Source organism: Periophthalmus magnuspinnatus, chromosome 12 (assembly GCF_009829125.3).
Source record: "Periophthalmus magnuspinnatus isolate fPerMag1 chromosome 12, fPerMag1.2.pri, whole genome shotgun sequence".
In the NCBI taxonomy this organism is placed as follows: Eukaryota; Metazoa; Chordata; class Actinopteri; order Gobiiformes; family Gobiidae; genus Periophthalmus; species Periophthalmus magnuspinnatus.
The window spans coordinates 11,900,810-11,923,924 of record NC_047137.1 but is presented as its reverse complement, the minus strand read 5'-3'; the positions used below and the strand labels follow the sequence as shown (position 1 = coordinate 11,923,924).

The window sequence follows — 23,115 nt, the reverse complement described above, 5'->3', positions numbered from 1 at the left end:
TGTTATTATGTAAACAATAAAAAAAAAAAAAAATTGATCACAAAAAGAATCCATGCTGCATAAAGAACACCTGCAAATAAGACTTTTTTGACCTTTTACTGATGCTATAATACTGTCCTCTTGTCGAAAACATACCTGGAGTTGTATTTTGTTTCATTCATTCACTAAATTCAAGTCTTGTCTGAGTTCTCAAAAATGCTCTGTTTGCATTTTGCCCATTTTGTCGTGTCATAGGTAAAACTCCAAACTTGTTCTACGCAACTTTCAAGCCAATAAACCATTACCAAACACAACGAAAGCATGCCTCTATTAGCTTAGCATTCCTGGAAGATACCATCTGGTCCGGCCGCTTTCCTCGGGTTGATGTAGCGAAGGCAGAGTCTCATCTCATGTAAGCATCATTAAAAGTGTTGTGGTTTCTCCAGAGGATGGGGGAAAACAGCATCCTTGTTTTCCCTGTCAAAATGAACAAAGAATAAATTAAGGTCCCCTGCCAGAGTGGAAGAACTGTTGACCAGTCAGCTGTAACTGGTTATAAAGTATATTTTCCAAATAAAGACAATATTTTAAGTCAGAAAATAAGAACATCTTATCCCATGCAGATCAACATGTTTAAAAGTAAACTAAAGCTGCAGGAATGGATAGCGTGTTCTTTAAAGTTAACCTCACTTCAGATTAATATGTGTAGCTCTCTGAATCGAGTTCTACACATTAATTAAAGCTGATTGATTGATGCGTCACAACAGCGGAAACAGGCCAAAATCAAACTTAAGTTAAATCAAGAATGTATGTATGTCTTGGATGTTTTGGACGCTTCACCTTTTGGCTTCCACCCAAACCACAATGCTGCTCTGTGATTGGCCTTGAATTTGTGAACTCATACATATTGCGAGAATGGTGGTCAAGTTAGTAAAAAGTCACATTGTAGGTAACAAGTTTGAAATTCATTGCAAATCTTGTGACGAAACCAACAATATGTTTCAGAAGAAGTTCAAGACTTTACAATAGTATTAGCATGCTTCTCCAATTTCATCTAAAAGGCCAATGGCAAAACCACATGCCCTAAGAACATAAGTATTATAAACAAGGCATCTACTTAACTCATTTCCTTTTTATTTTTGCTTTTGCATCCCCCAGATCAATGTTTATTGGCCCTCTGGCTCCAGACTGGATCATTTTGCTTTAGGCATTACTTAATGCTAATTTAAAAAAAGAAAATCCATATGATCAAATATTTATATATCCAACCTTAATTCCATTGCATTTATTCTGCATTGTGAGCCTATTTCAGTTTACATGTCAGTTTATGTTCGGAAATTACCAGCTTTGTGTATGATTCAATATTTTATCCTTCTAATTACATTAACTTCAAATTAACCTATACATCATACAAGATTAAGTCCAGACCATAGACTGTATGGAGTCTGTGGTCTTACAAAGACGTTTTTTAATGTTTATCCCTAAACACAGTTACAGAGTTTGGACAATAAGCTAATAGATCACAGCAGATAAACCTGGAAGAACAGAAAGATAATTGTTGAAGAAATTACTCATGTAAAAGTAAAAAAAAATAAAATAAAAATGTGAAAAGTACTACTCAAGTAAGAGTAATTTCAAGAGTAACTGTGGGGACGTAACACCTGATTTATAATTTGATAAAGTAATTTTAAAGACAGCTAAACTAAATGATATCAGAAGAAGCGGTGCAGGAAAAACAAATGTTCAAATAATTTCATATAAAGCTTTTGTCACTTGTAGATTTACAGTGGAAAGAGGAACCTCTTGTGTAAGGGGAAAATTAAAGCACACACATGAACCTGCTACAAGAGCGCTGTTACTTCAATTAACAATATAATAACCACAAGTAAAAGTATGGTGCTAGAAAAATGCTCTGAGAGTTACAATTTCTTTAAAACGTTGCTCAAGTATGTAGGCCTAACTGAGTAAATGTAACTGAATTGGCTGCCACCCATTTATATTTTTTTTTATTAATTCATTTTTATTTATTTTTTATTTTATTTTTATTTTTTTTGCAGATTATAGGTTGGAAATTCTCTATAAGTGGGACGAGTTACAGGTGTGTGCAGTACAACTAAAAGTGGGATGGATCTATTCTTAAAATCTCCCTCGTGAGTCCCACCAGGACACGAGATCCACGCATGCGCACTGCACCAAAACAAGGAAGCGTCACAAGTTCTCAAAGAAAACAGTACGGTGCCTGTGTTCCTGATTTATCCCGTCATTATTTCCATTAAATCTCACTCCCAGTGCCTTCTACTCTCCTCTGAGCAGCTGTACGGGTGAGACATGCACTTTACAACGCGAGCAAATCACGATTTTAACACGATAACTCGCTATCTTTTTCTAATACGTCATCTGCAGCTCGTTTACAACACGTGAACTGCTAATCTCATATAGTTTACACTCACATTAGCTTTAGTATGAAGACAGATTGGGTAAAAACGTATGCCTAAATTTGTTTGAAGGGTTTTATTGCAAATCTGAGCTGCAATGTCTGTTATCCTCCTGGACAGTAGTCTATGCAAACATTATGCTAATTAGCTGTTGACAGTGATTAGCTGCTTACTTTGTATTCCACGTGGATTAGCAAACCGTGCTTGTTTACACAAATTAGGCTAGTTAATGTTCTCTATTATCAGTATATTACCTCTAAACTGCCGTCTTAATTGGAAGACAACATAATAGCACTCAAGAAGTAGTACAAGTAGTAACTGTAGTAGTAACTGTAATAGTAACTGTAATAGTAGTAGTAATAGTAACTGTAATAGTAGTAGTAAAGTAACTGCAGTTGTAGTAGTAACTATAATAGTAGGAGTAGTAACTGTAATAATAGTAGTAACTATAGCAGTAGTAACAGTAATAGTAGTTGTAAAGTAACTGTAATAGTAGTAGTAAAGTAAGTGTAGTAATAGAAGTAACTGTAATAGTAACTATAGTAATTGTAGTAGCAACTGTAGTCGCAGTAGTAACTGTAATAGTAATAGTAACTGTTATAGTAGTAACTTTAATAGTAGTAGTAAAGTAACTGTAGTAGTAGTTGGCCAAGTTAAAAATCCTTTCTACAAAATTTCATGTAACAATTAGATATTGTTGTTAAGGGAGCAGTCACTGGTCGTAAAAGGTCGTAGTAGTAATACTAGTAGTGAAAGATCGACCGATATGGGTTTTTTCATGGCTGATGCCGATACTGTTTGTTTAGAATTCAGAGAAACCGATGCCCGATAAGCTCTCCTTAGGTCATTTCTGTTCTCCAAAGAGTAAAACCATTCTAAACTTCCTCTCTCTTTCTTTGCAGTATCCTCCTGTTGCAGTGTCTTAGTCTGCATTCCCTGTGAGCACAGGCCTGTGTGAGTGCATGTGACAGCTACCTTATAACAGCACGCTTTTGAGAGAGGGACAGAGAGAAGGGGAGACCACAATCGTTTTTCACCCTTTGGCTCTGGTGACAGTAAACACACGTTGGACCTCATCACACTCCCCTGAGCCGCCCGAGACATGACAGAAGGGGGAGCCACTGAGGTCTGTGGCTGGATGCAGTAGTAAGTACGAGGCAAGGGGAAAGTATGCTGTCATAAAGCACTTGTTCAGTCTGAGGGCTTAAACTCTGAAGGCTGTAAGTGACATTTTCCTGGTGGGGCAACAAAGGCCAAGTCTCACAGGTTCTAATTTGCACAGTGAAATACTGTTTTTAACCAATAACACTGTATTTGTATTAAAAGATGATATTTTCATGATATTAGATAAAAAAAACAAAACACAAAGAACTACTCAAATAAACACAGTTCGAGCTGATTTAAACGTTTTACAACTAGAAATCAAGACAAACATCATCGGAGTTGGTCACACTGTTATTTTGGGGGTCCTGGCCCGAAAAGTTTGGGCACCCCTACACTGTGTAACTTTTCTGCTGGAGGTATGCCACATGCTCATGTCCATGGTGATGTTATTGCGTTGCCACAGCAGGGGGTGTCACCAGGCCAAGTCAGGTCACATCTGCACAATAAAAACACCTATATATATAAACAATCGATACACACGTTTAATACCCTACTATAGAACATTCCTGGAAAAGCCAAAACATCTCCTTGGAGACAATTGTTTAAACTTAAATAAAGCTATGCACGTTTTAAAAATCAGAAAGATCTGTGTTTTTTTTTGCCAAAAAAAAATACTCTTGTACTTTCTGTTAATGAGAAACGCACAAGTGGCTCTGTTACTTAAGGAGTTTTACGAATGGACAATGTCTAGACCAGGTCTGTGTGGGCAACTGTTTGGTCAGAAATGTCATAGCCCTGATATCACTGCCACCTTGTGACAGTACTTTCAAATAAAAAAAAAAAGTTTTCAATCAGATTGTGTAAAAAAAAAAAAAAGCATTCTCATCTGTCAATTCAGATTCAGCTTATTTATGGAAACAGGTTTGTTTGGCATTTAAATGTCATTGCACCACTGCTGTTATTGAAGTACACTGAGTAACATCCACATCTAATTGGAGGCCTGTAGCTGCCCCCTGAAACTCAAAGCCTGTGTATTTAAATAATACCTGTTAAAGCTTTAAGAGATGAGGTCTGGCACAGAATATTACAATTATGCAAATTTAAAACAACATTAAATCAGTGCCTTGAGTCAGGTCATCATCGATCACTTCTAATGCTTCATTATCTTGGGAAGTGTTAGACTTTTCTGGAAAGTGCACAATTCCCTAAAATAACTTTTCTAACAAACTAATCACATTTATCACATTTTAACTTTAAGTTCTCCTTTTCTGTCTTGTTGCAGACTAGACAATGCTAAAGGCCACTCGTAGCACCATGCTAACCGCTGGGCCATCCAACAACAAGGTCAAGTACTCCCGGCTGGCAGCAGATGATGATGGTTACATAGACCTACAGGTAACACACATTATTCGCAATGCAGTATTCTTTTGTAACTCGTAATTATAGGTTAGCACGTTGTTAGAGATGCCCCTTGCCCACACACACACACACACAAACACACACACTTACCCAATATGTTGTGGCAGTGGCTCAGTGGTCAGATTGTTCGCCCACAAACTCAAAGCTTGGCGGATTTGACTCCATCTCCAACCAGTGGACTCTGTAGTTGTGTCATTGAGCAAGCTCAGGCAGTCTTCTCCCAGCAACAATCAGGGAAAGCTCCAGATATCATTTATTCCGCTCACATCTAAAGCGTTGAGTCCTAATCAGACCTGTCAACACTGAACTCCTGTCACTGCCATCTTGTGTTAAGCTCCTGCATGTGCCTCTTGCTACAACTGCAGCCTTTTTAATGTCTCTATTTTTCATTGTTTACTAATGAAATGTGCTTCTTCTTCTTCTTCTTCTTCTTCTTCTTCTTCTTCTTCTTCTTCTTCTTCTTCTTCTTCTTCTTCTTCTTCTTCTTCTTCTTCTTCTTCTTCTTCTTCTTCTTCTTCTTCTTCTTCTTCTTCTTCTTCTTCTTCTTCTTCTTCTTCTTCTTCTTCTTCTTCTTCTTCTTCTTCTTCTTCTTCTTCTTCTTCTTCTTCTTCTTCTTCTTCTTCTTCTTCTTCTTCTTCTTCTTCTTCTTCTTCTTCTTCTTCTTCTTCTTATTATTATTATTATTATTATTATTATTATTATTATTATTATTATTATTATTATTATTATTACGACACTCAAACCCACTGGTGCAGACTGACACATCTACAAATCTACCCCAGGACAACTAGCCTATGAATGATTAAATAATGCATAAAACTGTAAGGAAAATTTGAACATCTCTGTAAAAAAAACAAACTATTATATTGTAAACTACCACAAACAGCAATTATTATTATTTCCGACAGCGCATATTTTTGTTGTGTCCTTGGGCAGCAGACTTTACCCCTGCACCTCTACATTGTTAGCGTTACTTTTTGAACAAGTTTCGAACAAGTTATGTAAATTATTCTCCTCCTCATTAGAATACACACTCCCTCAACTATTTAATTTTAAACTTTACTATAACAGCTATTACTATTAGTGGCAGAGCATACTTTTGTTGTATCCTTGAGCAAAACACTTTACCTTTGTGCCTGTACGTTGTTAGCGTGATTTTAACAAGTTATATAAATGATGCTCCTCCTCATTATGATACACGCTCTGTCTCGGTCTCTGAACTATTTTGACTCATTCAGTCTTTCGCACTCACTCTGCAGCTGCTAATTATCTGCACCTCACTGTGTCTCCCATGAATAATTAGAAGGAAATCCCATAATTAATTCGTTAGCGGGCGCACCAACCCCTAGTGAGAATCTACCCCAGCTGTCTGCTCTGTCTTGTGTTTACCTCCGTGTTTGCATCGTGTTTGTTGATTATTTGAGCTGACGCCAAGAACAAACAAGTCCTGCGTTTCTTAGAGTTAACAAATTGAAATGAAAATAAGCATAATATAGTTTTAATTGTGGGTTTATTCAAAGATGCAGTGTTAGGTTTCAGTGCCAAGTTTACACTTTCTTAGCAAGATCGTTCTGCCTCAGTAAAGTGAAGCGTTGGCGTTGGTAGCAGGATTTCACTGATAAAAGCAAATTACTCCAGACATATATCTATTCAGTATTGTATTATATTATATTATGCATTATCTTACTGAACTGAGAATGAACCAGTGTTGTCACGATGCTAAGATTTCTCGATTTTGATACTAAGGAATAGACTCGATACTCAATACCAATTCTGATACCATAATGATAATAGAAAACAACCTCTCTTTAAACAATATAATGTGATATTCAACATTAGACCATAGTACTTTCTTTTATATCACCATGTGGCCTTATATCTGTGTAATCCCTCAGTCGTCCAAGTAGGTTCCATAGCGATCCATGTGGGTAGACTAGTCTATGTGGGCTTATATTTGTTCAGATACAGCTAAAGATTATTCTAAAGCTATTCAGGAGGTTCATTTCTGTCCTGTGAATGTGACTTTTTTAGTATCGATACCTGCTCAAATGAATTAGTATCTGATTTTTGATACTTTTGACAACCCTACCATTCATTACTCTATTGTCACATAAATTATAAACTATGAACTGACTTATTATGCAGTTGTGAGCCAAGCCAGTTGTACTAGTGAGACTGTAAGTATCTTCTTAAATTTTAGGATGCACTTTGTAATGTTTTAGTGAAGGTTACGCCACCTGCTGGTCTCTGTGGAGATGTTCTGGTTTTGCTTGTAATGTTCCACAATATGATTAAATGATAGCTATCTTCATGTGATAAGCAAATTACAGGTCAGATTTGTGGAAAGGTGACCTCACTCACAGTAGGAATGGATGTTTTTGCCATTGCCATAGTGAACATGTCGTGTGGTGATTTTTCTGCAGGGAAATGTCAAAGTGTCTTGTCTTCTGCTCTGATGGCAAATGCTTACTGATTAGTGCCCCCTGCTAGAAAACATATTGGATCCTTGTTAAAAGTGGTGTATGAAGCCTGAGCTCTTAATGGTACTTCAATTCACATTTTTTTTTCCAACTTAAACCTTGTTCACATTTTAAATTACCAATAAGAAACTATAACTAAGACTGCAAGATGAATTGAAATTGAATCAAAATGGCAATTTACAAACTGCGATAATAAAAGTTCCTTTGTGAACAATAAAACAGCTCATTCTGTAGTTTTGACCTGTAGAAATAAGTATATGAGTCTTATTTAAGGTTTGCAGCCACAGAGCCACAGGCGAATCATTTCTCAAAACACTCCTGGATGTGTTTAAAGTGGGTATTTTTTAGCTGAATCTTGATATGTAATCATAAATCACAAATACAGGAAGATTAATTTGATTCTTTTCCCCCCAAAAAACGTGCAGCCCTTTATCTTATGTCTATTTTCAAATGTGACTCATGTTCATGTTTCCTTTTGTTTTCTAGTTCAAGCGGAGCCCACCCAAAGTCCCTTATAAAGCCATCGCTCTGGCCATCTTCCTCTTCCTGATTGGCTCTCTGCTGATCCTCTTCGGGGCTCTTCTTCTTTCCGGCACCATACAAGTCGAGGTGATTCTACTTCTCTTTTTCACAACTATTTTCACAGTAGACCTTTTAAAATGCTCTGTCATAAGACTGCTCAAAATGCTCTAGTGAAAGCGTCTGGAGGCAAATTATGTACATGTAAAACATTTCCATTGATTAAATGACCTCAAATCCAGATACTAAGGATTTTAAACATTTCAATGATTTATAACAAAAAAGGAACAATTTTTAATCAATTTGGTTTAATATTACAAATGATGGAGCCTCAAAACAGTTTTTAAGGTAAGGTATGTGGTAAAGTAATATCTGTACATCTGTAAATGAAAAACTACTGGGGGGGTCTACATTTCTGTCTGTATTTGACCAGTAAAAAAATATAAATCTGGATTTTGCCTTCATCAAAAATACAAATTGTAAGTGTCTTTAAAGGGGAGGTTGCACACTTCTATGGCATATTAATTGCTAACACATAACATATTTAGACCACCATGTTAACTTTTAGTGTCTTGAATATTCAATTAAATATTCAATTAAATTATACATTTATGGAAAATAGCCGTGTGGGAGCATGGATGACGTATTCTTGTGGGCTGAGTCTTCAGGCTTGTTCTGTTAACCGTAAGGGTAAGGGGAGAATTTGAATAGTGCCCGGGATATATTGCTAAATTACTCAAAACATAAAACCTGTTCAGACATGTTTTTAATAAGGGAACAATGCTGTAACATTTTAAAAAGATTAAAAAAACAAAAACAAAAAACCTAAACTCTCTTTAATCCCAGTTTCCTAATTGAAATTCCATTGTGCTCCACTTCACTTTTGCTTCCATTTAGCTCCATTCTAGTATTTAGAATGTTTTTGTGTACAAACTTTTAAAGGGTCCATTACTACATCCGAAACTAGTGTAGAAAGTTACATAACACAAATTGTCACTGTGAGTGTAATCGCTGTCTCCAGAGCAGCAGGGCGTAGTTGTTTTGCCTCGTAACTTCTTAGAACTCCTCCTAAAATCCATGGGTGACAAACAGCTTGTGTCTGTTGCTAGTTGAGCCTCTAATCCCTCCTCTGAAGATGAATTTGTGTTTACATTGTGGAGGTAGAGAAAAGGAAAGCCGCTTTGCTTTGAAACACTTGTTTTTTCTGTCGGCAGCCTAATGACAACATTTATTATTTAGTGTTTACACGGAGGAGTGACAAGATACAATTCTCTTTCAAAGTTGTTCTGAAGAGTTACTCTATTTTTTTTTTTATTAATTTGCGCATTTTGAATCACAAAAAAATGAAAATTAAATGAAAGTATGTTGAAAAGACAGCAATTGCTTGAAGTGATTAACTGCAATGAATAGTTAAAATATGCCTTTTCTGAATATTAAACTTTTAAGATACATACATAATTATTTAATATTTTGTTAATTGTAAAGAGCAACATTTATCTAAGGCAGCTTACAATAACACTGTAACTCCTTCCTTAACACTAACCTCCATCATTCTATGGAAATTAGAAAGTTAAAGCCATACTTCGGAACATTCTGTATGGAGATAGATGAGTATTATCCAGTCCAATCCAAGTTTATTTGGATAGCACATTTTATAAACAGCAGAGTTTCCAAATTGCTGCACATAATGGCAATGTAAAACAAACAAACTGTATGTTATGCCGTACAGTGGAAGATTATAGCCAAAGGAACAACATTTCCATTTAAACAAGCAGGAGGAGTCAGGATTGTGGAGATGCAAGCCCACTCAAAGTAACGACACATCCTTTTCACTTCGGGTGGGGGGTTACTCTATTTTCAGGCTAAAAAGTTACATGGTGTGATTTTAATAATAGAAACAGGTCCATTGACTTCCTGTTCAAACCTGCAGAACTGATTCTCTTCCTAGTGGATTTTCATGTGGGCTACACTGTTTTTATTCTTAAAAATGCTACACAGCATTTTGGAACCCTATGTTTATGAGTCAGTCATGTTTTTTAGCTTTCTACTATGTTATAACATTGCTCCCTCTTCAAAGTTTAGTGATCTCTTACGGGCCCTATTCAGACCTCCTTATGGTTAGCAGCTCAGCCCACAATCCTACATCATCCATGCTCCCACACCGCAATTCTCCATAAATATACAACAGGATGATACAAAAGTGTACACACAAACTTGACAAACCTGATGCGATGTGCAGTAGTTTCATTAGCGAGATGCACACTGTGCTGTGATAGCGCTCTGAAAGGGGAGTGACTTAGTGTGGAGAGCAACGGGAAGGGGGAATTGCAGCAACAAAAATTAAAGTGAAACTTACGAAACATGTAAATACGTCGTTCTCAGCAAATACAGCATTTTCAAAACAAGGTCTAAACATCTAAATATGTTATGTGTTAGCAGTTAATACCTCATAAAAGTAAAATATCGTCTCTTTAAAGTCATGGTATGATCCAGTTAGTCCTGTTAAAGACCTGTTTTAGATCTACTGGTAATCGGAATTCCAGACATTTCCTTGGTTGGTGTGAAAAGTTTGCTAACACGCTAATGTACAAAGTGAGACACATTTGCCCTATTTCACTATAAACCACTCTTGCGCACACTTAAACATCTATTATCACTGCTAATGACAACCTTTGGGGATCATAAACTACTTTGTTGATGTAGTTTTAAGGGAACACCGCCAAAAATGACAGTACATCGCATCTGTTTTTACCGCTTTCATTTTCTTTTCATCAATTCATTTCACACATCTCCCAAAGCCTCCCCTAAGCGAGCCGACCATAATTAGCATCTCGCGCCGCACTTAACGCTCTGCTTAAATCGCTCTAATTTAGCCCTTGTCTTGACATTTCGGTTCTTTCTGCCATTTTGCCTCCTCTCCCATGCATTCTAATGGCAGCGTGCGGTTATAGCTAATGACGTTGATATTTTATAGCCGTGCGGCGCGCTAGCTAGTACATCTCCCGCTGGGTTTTTCCCACTCAAATTCTGTGGCCTGATGCAAAACTCCCAGAGCTAGCATATGTCATGTTAATAATGTGATCTGAGATGTTTATGGGGAGGTTCTGTTCTGTATTTACTCGTAGCGTTATGTAGCTTAGTCCAATTAGCACACACAATGACATGATATGAGATGGCAGTGTTGTCAAAAGTATAGAAAATCAGATACTAAGACTAGTATCGAAAAAAGTCAGAGATTAACCTTTTTTTAATAGCTTTAGAATGATTTTGAGCTGTATCAGAACAAGTATAAGACACATAGACAAGTATACGCCCATGGACCACTATGGAACATACCTGGACAACTGAGGGATTATAGCGTTATAAGGCCACAAGTCTATTCCTTACCATCAAAATTGAGTTTGAAATGTCAGTATCGTGACAACACTAGAAGGCTCTGTTCTGTTTTTACTCCTAGCATTATCTAGCTTGGCATTTGTGTAGCGAAAAAGTAGGTACTGTCCAATTAGCCCACACAATGACATGATATGACAAGATGGAGGACAAGAAGGTGATGCCGCGGGGAGCCGGCTGTGTTTTGTGTGGGAGGAAGAAGATTCAGAATTTTCCAAAGCTTAGTTTAGAGGAAGGACTGTCACGATCAGGGCTGTGTAATTAATCCAATTTGAGATTCTGTCATTACTTATTGTTAATGATCAGCATGGGGTTTGTAATCAAGAGGTCTACAGCCAATTCTCTGTCTGTAAAAGTATTTGTATTGAGAAGAGTTCAGACTTTGGAGGAAGAAATCTGACTATTTTCTGTAAGATTTTGTTTTTAAATTTCATAACTATGACCTATCTGTGTCCCCGGATATGAGGTAAACATGTTCAAATGAAACATAGCTTTTACTGATAACAATTATAATGCTGATTTATCAATTACAAAAACATTTGATCCCTGATGGGCAAGTTGTTTATAATTTTGTGTTTTAGTTCTCAAGGTGATTGTCCAGTCAGAAAGCAGAATGAGCCTCACTGTCTTTCATTTGGGTTTGCAGCTTAATTGTTGAAATCCAGTTGGTTTAAACCTAAAAGAACTGATCACAATCCTCACAACCTAAACCCCAGCACCTGTAGCCAATCATTGATCAGTGCTAGTGCAGCCTCTACAGCTCAGTGAGTGAATTCTGAAGGTTCCGAAATGTCACTTGAGGCATGGTCTGTACATATAATGAGAATATGTTTGTTTGTTTTTTTTCTTTGTGCATAGAGCGTACATACAGTTCCTTTAAATGGCAATGAAAAGTCTGTATTGAGTTCAGGAAATTAATATTTAAAGGCATTTTTAAAAACATTTAATAAGGCAATATGAAATTGAGTTGAAAATTAGGATCGTTCAATATGTGCAAAAAATATGGATTCATTTCTTTGACATATAGCAGAGCGGTAGTAGCAATCAGTGCAACTATTTCAATTGCGATTTTGATATTAGGACTAGGAGATTATGATTAATCTCGCAGCACTACTGGTCAAAAACCCAGCCCTGGTTAAAGTAAGCCTGCCTATGGAAATGACTCGGCCTGACTTGAACCGGGAACTGACCAGGACTATTCCTTATTCATAAATGTCGAAACAAGATAGCTTGTTTAACCAAAATGTTTGATCAAATGTTTAAAACAGGGCTGTTCTTTTTTCACTGAGGGCCATTTATTGAAGCATTTAATTTGGGCCACAGAATAGTGTTGATACAGAGTCTTTAAGATGGATTTAACTGTGACAGAGCCATTATACCTTTAATAAGACTGTATCATAATTCAATAGGATGTTGTAGTGGTTCACATACTTCAATTTGCAGTTAAAAGTATTGCCTATGACCATATGGACCAATAAAGTGAGCGGGCTGAGGGCCAGCAAAAATTGGTCTAAGGGCTGCATTTGGTCCCCAGGCCATGGTTTGGACTCCCCTGGTTTAAATCTTCCAATAACAAAATGTAATAATGTATAATAGAAAATGGAGCTAGTGTGAATGTCCTAAAAAGTATCGCCAGTAGATGTCACCAGCGCACTCCTTATTTCAGCTTTTTGACTTAAGCTTATTGACTGAAGTGTGCAGTAGTCATTTGTATTATATTCATGATGGAATTGTAACCTCTCTGCAGAAAATATTAAAGAGTCAAAATGAAAAATCATCCTAATTAACACAAAATTAACTTTTTGTAATTACAAACCAGGTGAACTGATGGGTTTAGTGGATTGGCCATTAGAAAACAACATGCCAGTAGATGTTATGTGACTGTTCAAAATAATGCAGAGAATATAGTGATCTAATTGATTTCACGCATATGTCCATGCCTATATTTTGGATTCTCTGGTCAGTGGAAGGGGGCTACTGAGCAGAGCTAACCATGTCCAACAGTGCCATCCTGTGGACAATCTGTGCAGTGCTTGTTAAGTGTGTGATGTAACTTTTCTTGGTGAGGAAGAAGAGGGTAGAGGAGATAAAGAGATCCCCATTTCTGAAGAATTGGGAAAATACAGAAAACCCAAACCAAAACACAAAAGAAGACAGAACAAAAAATACTTTTATTTTCATTTGTTTAGGGACATTGCACAGTAAAGTATTGCACAGACCAAATTTATCTATAAGCTCATTTTCATCTTAGTCCCTGGGCAGAGACAAAATGACAGCAGGTCAACAGTGTGAAAGTACTTCATACCATGTTACATATACTTTAAAGACATGTTTTAGTATCTAGTTGGACTGAGATACTCAAAATAATAATCTCCTCCTCTCGGTGGGACATGCCAGAACACCACTCCAGGGAGGCGTCCAGGAGACAGATGCCTGAGCCACCTTAACTGGCTCCTCTTGATGTGGAGGAGCAGTGGTTCTACTCCGAGCTCTTGTGTGACTGAGCTCTTCACCCTATCTCTAAGGGAGCACCCAGCCACCCTGCGGAGAAAATGCATTTTGACCAATTATATCCGCGATCTTGTCCTTGTACCCAAAGCTCCTGACCAAATGTGAGTGTAGGAACATAGTTTGACCGGTAAATCGAGAGGTTTGTCTTGAATCAGTTCCTTCTTTACCAAAACACTCCGATACAGCGACCGCATCTCTGCAAATGCTGCACCGATCCACATGTCAGTCTCACTCTTCCCTCAATCATGAAGAAGACCCTGAGATACTTAAACTTGAACTTTTTCTGCCTTTTTCTGGCCGACAACCATGGCCTCGGATTTTGAGGAGGTGATTCTCATCCCAGCCGCTTTACACTTGGCTGCAAACTGACCCAGTGCATGCTGCAGGTCCTGGTTCAATGAAGCCATTAGGATGAACACTGGAATAATGGAAGAGCAATAATATTGATTTAAATGTATTGTCTGTTTTTGTGAGTTTAATTATAGTTCACAGTTAATACGTTGTTAATTCCTTTGTAACCACAATCTTTCAATTTGATATTTTAGAGATTTTTTTGCTTTAGGTCAAGATGTACTTAACTATCCCATCTAAATTTTTTCCCATTCTTCAATGCAGTTAGATCTTGAGCCAAGATGTTGGACTATTTATCAGATGGAACCTAATGTATTCATGCATATTTACAGTTGATGATGGAAAGCTGAGCACCTGGAGAAACCCACCCATAGTCCCACAAAGAGAGAACATGCAAACTTTCTTGTTTGAGAGTTGAACTGAACCTTCCACCTATAATGCTTCATACCAAATCATGATTTTTAAAAGAAGAGAAAACTATTACTATTACATCCGGCCCATTGTGTCAGGGCATATATTTGAAACTGTGGCAGTGCCGTCTTTGTAAGGTACTTCGGTGTCAGCACTCCTGAAGTTGTCGCTCCTTTTTGTGTGCTTTTATGTGGGCGCTGTGTATCACTCCCCTGACTCGCGGTGGCTGGTTGGAGGCTCTCGCTTTGTGCTTTTTGCCTCACGTTGCCTCCGTAAACCCCACTGTGCATTGTTCACCGGCTGCTTTCATGAGCCCGAATCCAGTGAGAAGGACTGCAGCTCCACACACTGCACTTGAAAAAAACACTCGTATTTGAAAATGTCCCCCAAACCTGACCGCGATAGAAGTTGGTCTTGAGCTAAACTTTACCTGTAGAGAGGTTAGAGGCTCTGCAGGTGGCCCAAACTATATTCTTCTGATATTAAAGGGAAAAAAGCATAGCCAAAAGAAAGAGGTTGGCGTTTCAATATATTATTACATTATATTTGAGCTGTAAAAGTAAAGTAACAGTCAAATATATGTACCGGAACTGCTACCTATAATTAATTGAGGACTGCATTAATTGATATAGCGTTAATCTTATAGGCAGCTAGTGTTGTCAAAAGTATCGAAAATCAAATACTAATTGATAATAAAACTAGTATCGAAACTAGAAATGGATTTGAGCAGGTATTGATCCTAAAAATGTCACATTCACAGGATAGAAGTGAAACTTTTCTGAATAGCTTTAGAATGATCTTAAGCTGTATCAGAACAAGTATAAGACAGATAAGTCGTGTTTCCATCTCTTTTTATTTTTATTGTGCATTTTGAATTTGCATAAGTAATGGGAAGTGGAAATGCCAAATATGGCATCTAGAACTCTTAAATCACATAAAAGTTTATTCACTTGATATGAGCATGTAATAGTTAAAGTGCATTTTGGAAGGTGGAAATGTATTTAGTTGCATTAACTCATGTAACAAATATATAAATCCACGTGACTGTCAGACTACATACTGCACTGGGCTGGAGGGGACGCAGGTGATGAACAAAGCCAAAATAATCCTGTCATGTTGGTTGTTGTTTGCTCAAAGTCCTCCAGAGGAGCACAGCTAAACAAACTTTGTTTCACTGCACAATTTTTGAGGTTCAAGCTAAAAACAATGTTGGTCAATTAATGACTTGCCCAGAGACACAAACACACTCTAATCTTCTTTAGTAAAGTAACTAGTCCAGCATTGTGGACACTTCTTTAGGACTTCAGTGATCGTTCTTTTTCATCTTCAGTGCAGTACTTTGGCAAAAACTCAGGCAGCAGTCTTTAGCTCTGTAGTACAACATGTCTATAGCATTATTACAATTACAATTTTTAAAGAATCTGCAAACTTTTAGACAGAACACAAATGTGTACTGCAAAGGGCTAAATTACAGAGAAAGTGCGTCTATGTCCAAGCCAAACCATACAGACTGCGCACAGTGCGCCCTCTGTAGATTTAGTGGTGTCATGACATAGAAGACCACAGGGATAAAGTTGCATTTGTTATACACTTAGCACATTTATAGACATTATATGCCAATATTTGTGATCTCATCCATGTGACAGTATCTTTTGGTGACATCGTCACATCATGATAGTCTCAAACACAGACCGTTTTTTCCACCAACTCCTCAACCTTTCTAAGGTCTGAGTCAGTGACGGGTGGAATAACCAATCATAGTGAAGTATGAACTCTTTATTTACCTCATAAAGGTGATATTATTTTTTAGTTACAGTAGTTGCGTACCACCACAAGTATAGTCTAAATTAAAATGGGTATTGTGAAAGACGCTATATAAAATCCAAGGATAAAATGAACTGAACTGAACTGATCTTTGATTAAATGGATATAGATAGAATATTAATCAGTTTGAAGTATCTGTTGTGAAGTGCCTCATGCATTATGCTAGCATTTGCCCATTATATCAAACTTTAGATCAAGGTTACTAAAGAGCCTCCAACACTGACTATTATTCAGAAAAAATAGCAACTTGTCAGATAGGCCAAGTTTTAGGGCATAAAGTATTTCAAAAGAAAGTTAGCATAGTTATTAAAAATGAATCACTTAATTTCACTAGTCTGAAGGAGCAGACCTCCTCTTCTTTATAAATTGGTTTGGTTGCCAGTAGACACCTGTGCTTTGTGTGTTACTTCTCATCAGAACAGTTGAATTAATGAGCTAGTTCTGCCTGGAGGAGAGACTGAACGTGCCCCTGTCGGAGGGGTGAATGAACTGTGAATCATCCTCCTCTGTCCCATCTTATGCCCTCGGGCTGGTGAGACATACCCCTAAGTCTCTTTTTGACTGACTTTTTGTATTATACATACATAAATGAAAACACTTGAAGTGTGGAATTGTAATTTGTGAAGCGTTATTTGAAATTGTTGGTATCCTTCTGAGAAATACCACAGTAGAAAGCTTTTACTCTTTAAATTGTTGTTGCTCTTAAGTTATATGCAAAAAATGAGAGTAAAATGACCCACAAAGTACAGGAGAGTGGCCAGAGTGCTGTGGTTACAATCATATCTTACCACAAATGAGTGTGGAGTGAATAACAAATATGGCATTTATTTTAGTAGTGGGAGTGTGATGTTCCCCAAGGATCAATTTTAGGTCCAACTCTTAGGACAGGTCATCAGGAAACACTGCATTAACTTTCATAGTTACGCAGGTGACACCCAACTCTATGTCCTGATGACCTAAGCCGACACTCTGCAGTTTAGATATTAAGTCCTGGATGGCAGCAAACTTCCTCCAGAGAGGCTCAAAGCTAAGCTCCAAACCTATTCACTGAACCCCTGTGAAAAGGGTAAGAATTTAGGTGTCATTTTTGACAGTGAGCTTGACTTTGAGCCACACATTAGGTCTGTCTCTAAAGCTGTTTTTTATCATCTAAAAATATTGCCAGAGTCAGACCATTTCTCTCTCAAGGCAGTGCAGAGACATTAATACATGCATTTATTACAAACCATGTTGATTAGTGTAATGTTCTACTTTCTGATCTTCCAAAGAAAACTACAGCACCACTAGTGCTACTACAAAAGTCTGCAGCACGAGTGTTGACAAGGACAAAGAGCATGTCACATCAGAACTGAAGTCTCAGCACTGGCTTCCAGTGAGCTTCAGCATAGATTTTATAGTACTTTTATTGGTTTATAAAGCTTGTACCGGTTTAGTCCTGTTTATTCATCTGGTTTGTTTTTATAATATGAGCCCTCTCGGACCCTTAGATCCTCAGGCAGTCATCTTTGAACTGCCCCAAGAGTCCAAAGTAAAACTCATGGTGAAACATCATTCAGTTTTTACGGCCCCCGTCTGTGGAACAGTTTACCTGAGGACCTGAGGTCTGCTGCCAGTCTTCATATTTTTAAAAGTAAACTCAAATCTTGTCTTTTTAGTTGAGCTTTTAATTAAAACTTAACTTTTAATGTTTTAAATTTTAGTTTTTTATGTCTAACTTTTCACTCCAATTTTATTACTATAACCTTTAGAAAGTTCATTGTTCTTTCCATACATACAGAAATGAGACAGAAAGAATAAAACAGGGAGTGTTGTCCTTGTTGTAATGTGAAGCACTTTGTGCTGCATTTCAAATATATGACAAGTGCTATACAAATAAAGTTTGATTTGTTTTAAGTGAATAATGCAACGTAAAGTGCTTTACATGTCTTGAAAGGTGCTACATAAATCCAGTGCAATATTATTAAGTGGCAGAAAATATAGCTAACCTGACCCACCTCTGATAAAATGATATATGAACCCCACATCCCCTGATTACATACATAATCCCCTTTAAAGCCCCTGTTCCCCTCCCTGTCTGTGGCAGTGTGCAGGTGCAGAGCTGTGAGCACACTGAGGCTCTGGTGTGTTCTCTCTGCGTCTCCTTTAAACCTGCGTCTGAGGCGTGGAGCTGCCAGCGGGATTTCCCTCTCCACACTTTGAACTTTCGCTGGTGTCATGTGCAAGCTGTCACCGCTCGTACAAATGAACCCCGCAAGCAGGGAACAAGTGTGGATTTTAGACAATATGGCTTTTTAATCCTCGTGAATGGGGAGGTTTAAAGGAGAGAAATACTCCTTTTATTGGGGCTGGCAATGGCAAGTTCTTTCACGATTCAGGATACATGTATTTCTCTTTATATAAAACACCAGTATATTGCTTTATAGGTTGTGTGATCAGGCGCGTTCTTTTCCCAAGGTCGCTCTCACTAGCTTTAACAACAGGCTTGATTGACAGTGTTGCTAAGCGCCTGCCCCCTGCTAAACCAGCGGTGCGGGCGGGAAGGGGTGTTTACCTTCAACAGCTTTGCTCAGGATTGGCTCTTTGGTTGCAGTTGAAATTCCAAATATGGAACTCTGCTTCATATTTGCCCCTATAATTCCTGCCTTGATGAGCTTCATTTGACTGGAGCCGAATGCTATTGGTGGTTTAATCAGGTCTGAAGGACAAGTCAGAATTCTATGTTGGAATTTGCTCTTCGGCAAAAACTGGCACAAAATTAAAGGTCTTCTCTGTCAGTATAAATAAAGTGAAATGAGTTTCTCACAATAGCTTCAGGAGGTGGTGCTATTATTAATTCCCAAACCCAAAAATGGCCCGGTCGTTATTGCAAATGAAAAGATGTTCTCAATTGACTTACCTGGTAAAACATTGAATAAATAAATAAAATAAACAAAAAAATTGATTGGTATTTCTTCCGTAGAGTTACATAGGCTCCTTCCCTCCATCTGCAATAATCACATCAGTATTTTTTAGAAAACGAATGCGACCTATGAAAGAAATACCTGCTCCCACTCACTCCATCGTGTCCTGGCTGCACCCAAGAGCAGCAGTGGCAGGCGGCTCTTGAAATGTATGAATGAGCTACATGAATGCCTGAATTTCCTTTTTCGGAGATCAATATCTATCTAGCTATCTTATCTTTGCTTATTCCTAGCTTTTAAATTCTAGGACGTGATAATGTCAAACTCTCAGATGGGAACCAGAGCCACTTTTCTCTATTGATCACATTGTATTTTGCCATGAAATATCCAAAAGGTAAATTCACACATGTTGAACCGGATCATTGCTATTAATGACTGGACACAGGATTACAACAAAAATCAGCATTTTAACAATATACAATTTAGTTGCCCTCATCTGTATTAAATATTATTAGCCTATAGAATATTGTGATGTCATCTGAAACCCAGCAAAACAATTGTATTTCTTTCACACTGAATTCACTTGATTGCGGCATAAGAACATTTTAGTTAAATCTTAAATATAAGAGTTAAATATAAGAGTTAATGAGTAAAATGAGTAGTTTAACCCATTTCCCAATGCAATTTATAATAGCTGGAAAAAGAATATATAAGTTTTATTGTTATGTCTTCACAGCATCCAGACAGAACCATCCCCGTCATCATCATCGGCTGCCTGGTCTTCCTCCCTGGCTTTTACCATTTGAGAATTGCCTACTACGCCTCCAAAGGTTACCGTGGTTACTCCTTTGACGACATCCCGGATTTTGGAGATTAGCTGCCGCACCGCTAGTTCCATTCGACTGCATAAGGATGGGCTCTACAGCTGGCCATATTCAAAAATCACAGTTGCTGTTTTTTTTGTAAATAGTGAAGGTTGATGCAGCCTTAAAATGTTACACTCCCACACAAAATCCACGTCCTTGTACCACCATGTAACGTTTTGTTTTTAGCATTATCTTAACTGCAACCAATTTTTCTAGGTTATATTAAGGAGTAAAATCAGACCAAAACGGTGTCCAAAGTTAAATTTGTACTATGTAACTTTTCTGGTTGTACTGTAATAGCTTGTACGCCAGCAAGATAAATCAAAATCATATCGAAATTTCAATGGATGCAATTAGCAAATCGCAAAGACTGCAATTTTTGAAGGACTATAATTTCCTTCACAGATAAACACTCTTAATTCTACATAAAAACTGCTAACCCTGTAGTTTAGATCTGTACAAACATGTTCTGAAATGTGATTCTCGTATTCGTTTGTCAACTTAAAGCAGAATCCAATTGCTTATAGCTTTGTATGGAAAGTTCCACAGTATGGCATTAAACTTATCTGTCTTGCCTTTATCTGTCTTGCAAAAAGGAGACAAGCAAGTAGCATACCCTGCGCCAGAAAAGTTACAGAGTGCCCCTTTTAAAGCCTTACGTTGATCTTTAGTACGCTGCGATGATCTTTCTACACATACCTTAAATTTACGATTTACCTTCCGCACAAGTTTATACCATCTACTTTGTGGAATTTTACCATGTTAAGCTCTGCTACCTCCTGCTCTGCTTGCTGTCCTGAGAATTTAAATGTACTCACAACAGAGCTCAGTTACAAATATGCATACATCTATAAGCAATAATTATATATTTTGCTACTTTTTGACTAGAAACTAAAAGATTACTGTCTATAAGATTACACTGCTGTCTGAAATGACCTTTTACTTATATTTGTAGCAATAACCTGAGTATGAGATGTTAGCTGTCCTATTGAAGGCCCCGTACCTGATTTTTCCACAAAATTTGCACTGTGTACTGTCATCTATAGCATCTATAATTAGAAAGCGTTTTATGGTCCGATAATCTGTCAGTGTGCGTTACCATGCTAGTTTTTAGCTTTACTGTTAAGGCAAAACACAGAGAGTTGTGAAAGAAGCTTATAAACTGAAACTGAATAATTAGGATGTTAGGATGACCACTGCTAACTGTTTAAACTAGGTCTGTTTTTCGCATTAAGACAGTAAAAATCAGGTACAGCGCCTTTAAATTGTTGTTTTGCCCTCTCTAAAAGGTCAAATTCATACTATTGTTGCACACTGAAAATACTGCTGTTTTGTTACCAATCTCACTATTATAGAAGTCTGTTGCTATAACAAACATATTATTCTTGGTTTTCCTTGTGTCAGCCCAGCAGAAAATGTACATCAACCTCCAATCCACATAATACACCTTTCATTCTGCTAATTATTTATTGTGGTTCAGGTTTTAATTGCTACTTAAGCAGCAATCAGCTTTGAGAATGTTTTCATTGTTGTAGACTTTGTTCACTCATGACATTGTAAAGAGCTTGTGGTTGTAAAATGAGCTGTAAGGCAGGAAAGTAACAACAATCTGCCTTTTACAATGAAAACGTTGGTTAATGGTTAATATCTCTGTTACTTGAATTATCCACAAGTTGGTTAATCAACATGATTGGGTCCACAAAGCTGCCATATTGATCTAATCGCTTAAAGGAACTGTATGTAACTGTATCTATGTATCTAGGGACACAGATATGAGCTAGGCATGTTCAAATCAGATATAGCTTTCCCTGATAACAATTGAAATGCTGATTTATTCTTAATTACAAAAAAAAAAAAGAAAAAAAAAATAGATGTAATGTCCCACTGATTTTGTGACAATTTGGTGTTTTCATTCTCAAGACAATTATCCAATCAGAAAGCATTTGGGTTGCCAGTTTCGATGCTGAAATCCAGTTGGTTTAAACCTAAAATGACTATATACAGTTTAAAACACTGGCCACTCTGGTTCAGTTGTGACTGTAATACCATGTTTGACCTGAAGTCTGACCTGTCGTCCAGCTCATTTCTAAACTATAGAAGCTCTTCAATGTTGTGATATCACGTGAATACTATCTATTCATGAGATGACTTTTTGTTAGAACTTTTAACCTTTCAAAAGATCCAATATTTTAGTTTTGAGTTGTTAATCGTTATGGCAGCAGCCCTAGTTATTCATCATTCTTAACTCCATGGATGTCACTGATGGGAATGGTTGTCTTTTAACATTGTTGTAACTTAATTCTAAATCGCAAAAACAATTCCCTCGATTCTCTATTGCTATCATTTGATGCTAGGGGGCGCTGTCCATCTTCAAATACCTATCCTACTCTGCAATGCTGCTGTAATGCTTTTCAGTGAATGTAGCCAACAAAATAAGCCGGTCACTGTTTTGGTATGGGGACTTGTTGTGTAGTATCGCTCTCTCTCAGTACTGCAGACACTTAATGAATGGGAAATGTCAGTACACTATCCCACCGCCGTGTATACCTCTTCAAATTACTCACTACTCAAATGCTAACAGCTCTCTGCGTTTGGGAGAGAGCGCACACAAGCTCTTTCTTTACTACAGCCAGATACACAACGATAAACACAACTCTACGCCAAAACTACTTTATATCAGGCTATTATTCTCCCATGTTTTTCCTATCTGATTTTGTAAGCAGCTCTAGCGGTGTTAGAAAGTATATTTTTGAATGAAATAGAAGCTTATCTTATACAAAAAGCACATGTGATGTAGCTGTATATTTTTAAAAAGATGGTTTCTTGTGTTTGTTTATGCTTTTAGGAATAAAATGAAGGTCTTACAAAATATGCTGGCTTGTTTAGACTTCTTGTTGCAAAGTAATGCAGCTGAAGCAATAAC

The 23,115-nt window shown here is 37.4% G+C and overlaps 1 protein-coding gene across 1 annotated transcript; it reads left to right on the top strand.

Annotated features, from left to right (window-relative positions):
* Positions 1 to 2,141: 2,141 nt before the first annotated feature.
* Positions 2,142 to 23,057, top strand: tmem230a (transmembrane protein 230a). Its single transcript, XM_033976327.2, has 5 exons — positions 2,142 to 2,300; positions 3,317 to 3,560; positions 4,801 to 4,913; positions 7,904 to 8,026; positions 20,063 to 23,057. Exons 3-5 carry the CDS (start codon positions 4,809 to 4,811, stop codon positions 20,201 to 20,203), a joined length of 369 nt encoding a protein of 122 aa, XP_033832218.1. The 5' UTR covers positions 2,142 to 2,300; positions 3,317 to 3,560; positions 4,801 to 4,808; the 3' UTR covers positions 20,204 to 23,057.
* Positions 23,058 to 23,115: the final 58 nt, after the last annotated feature.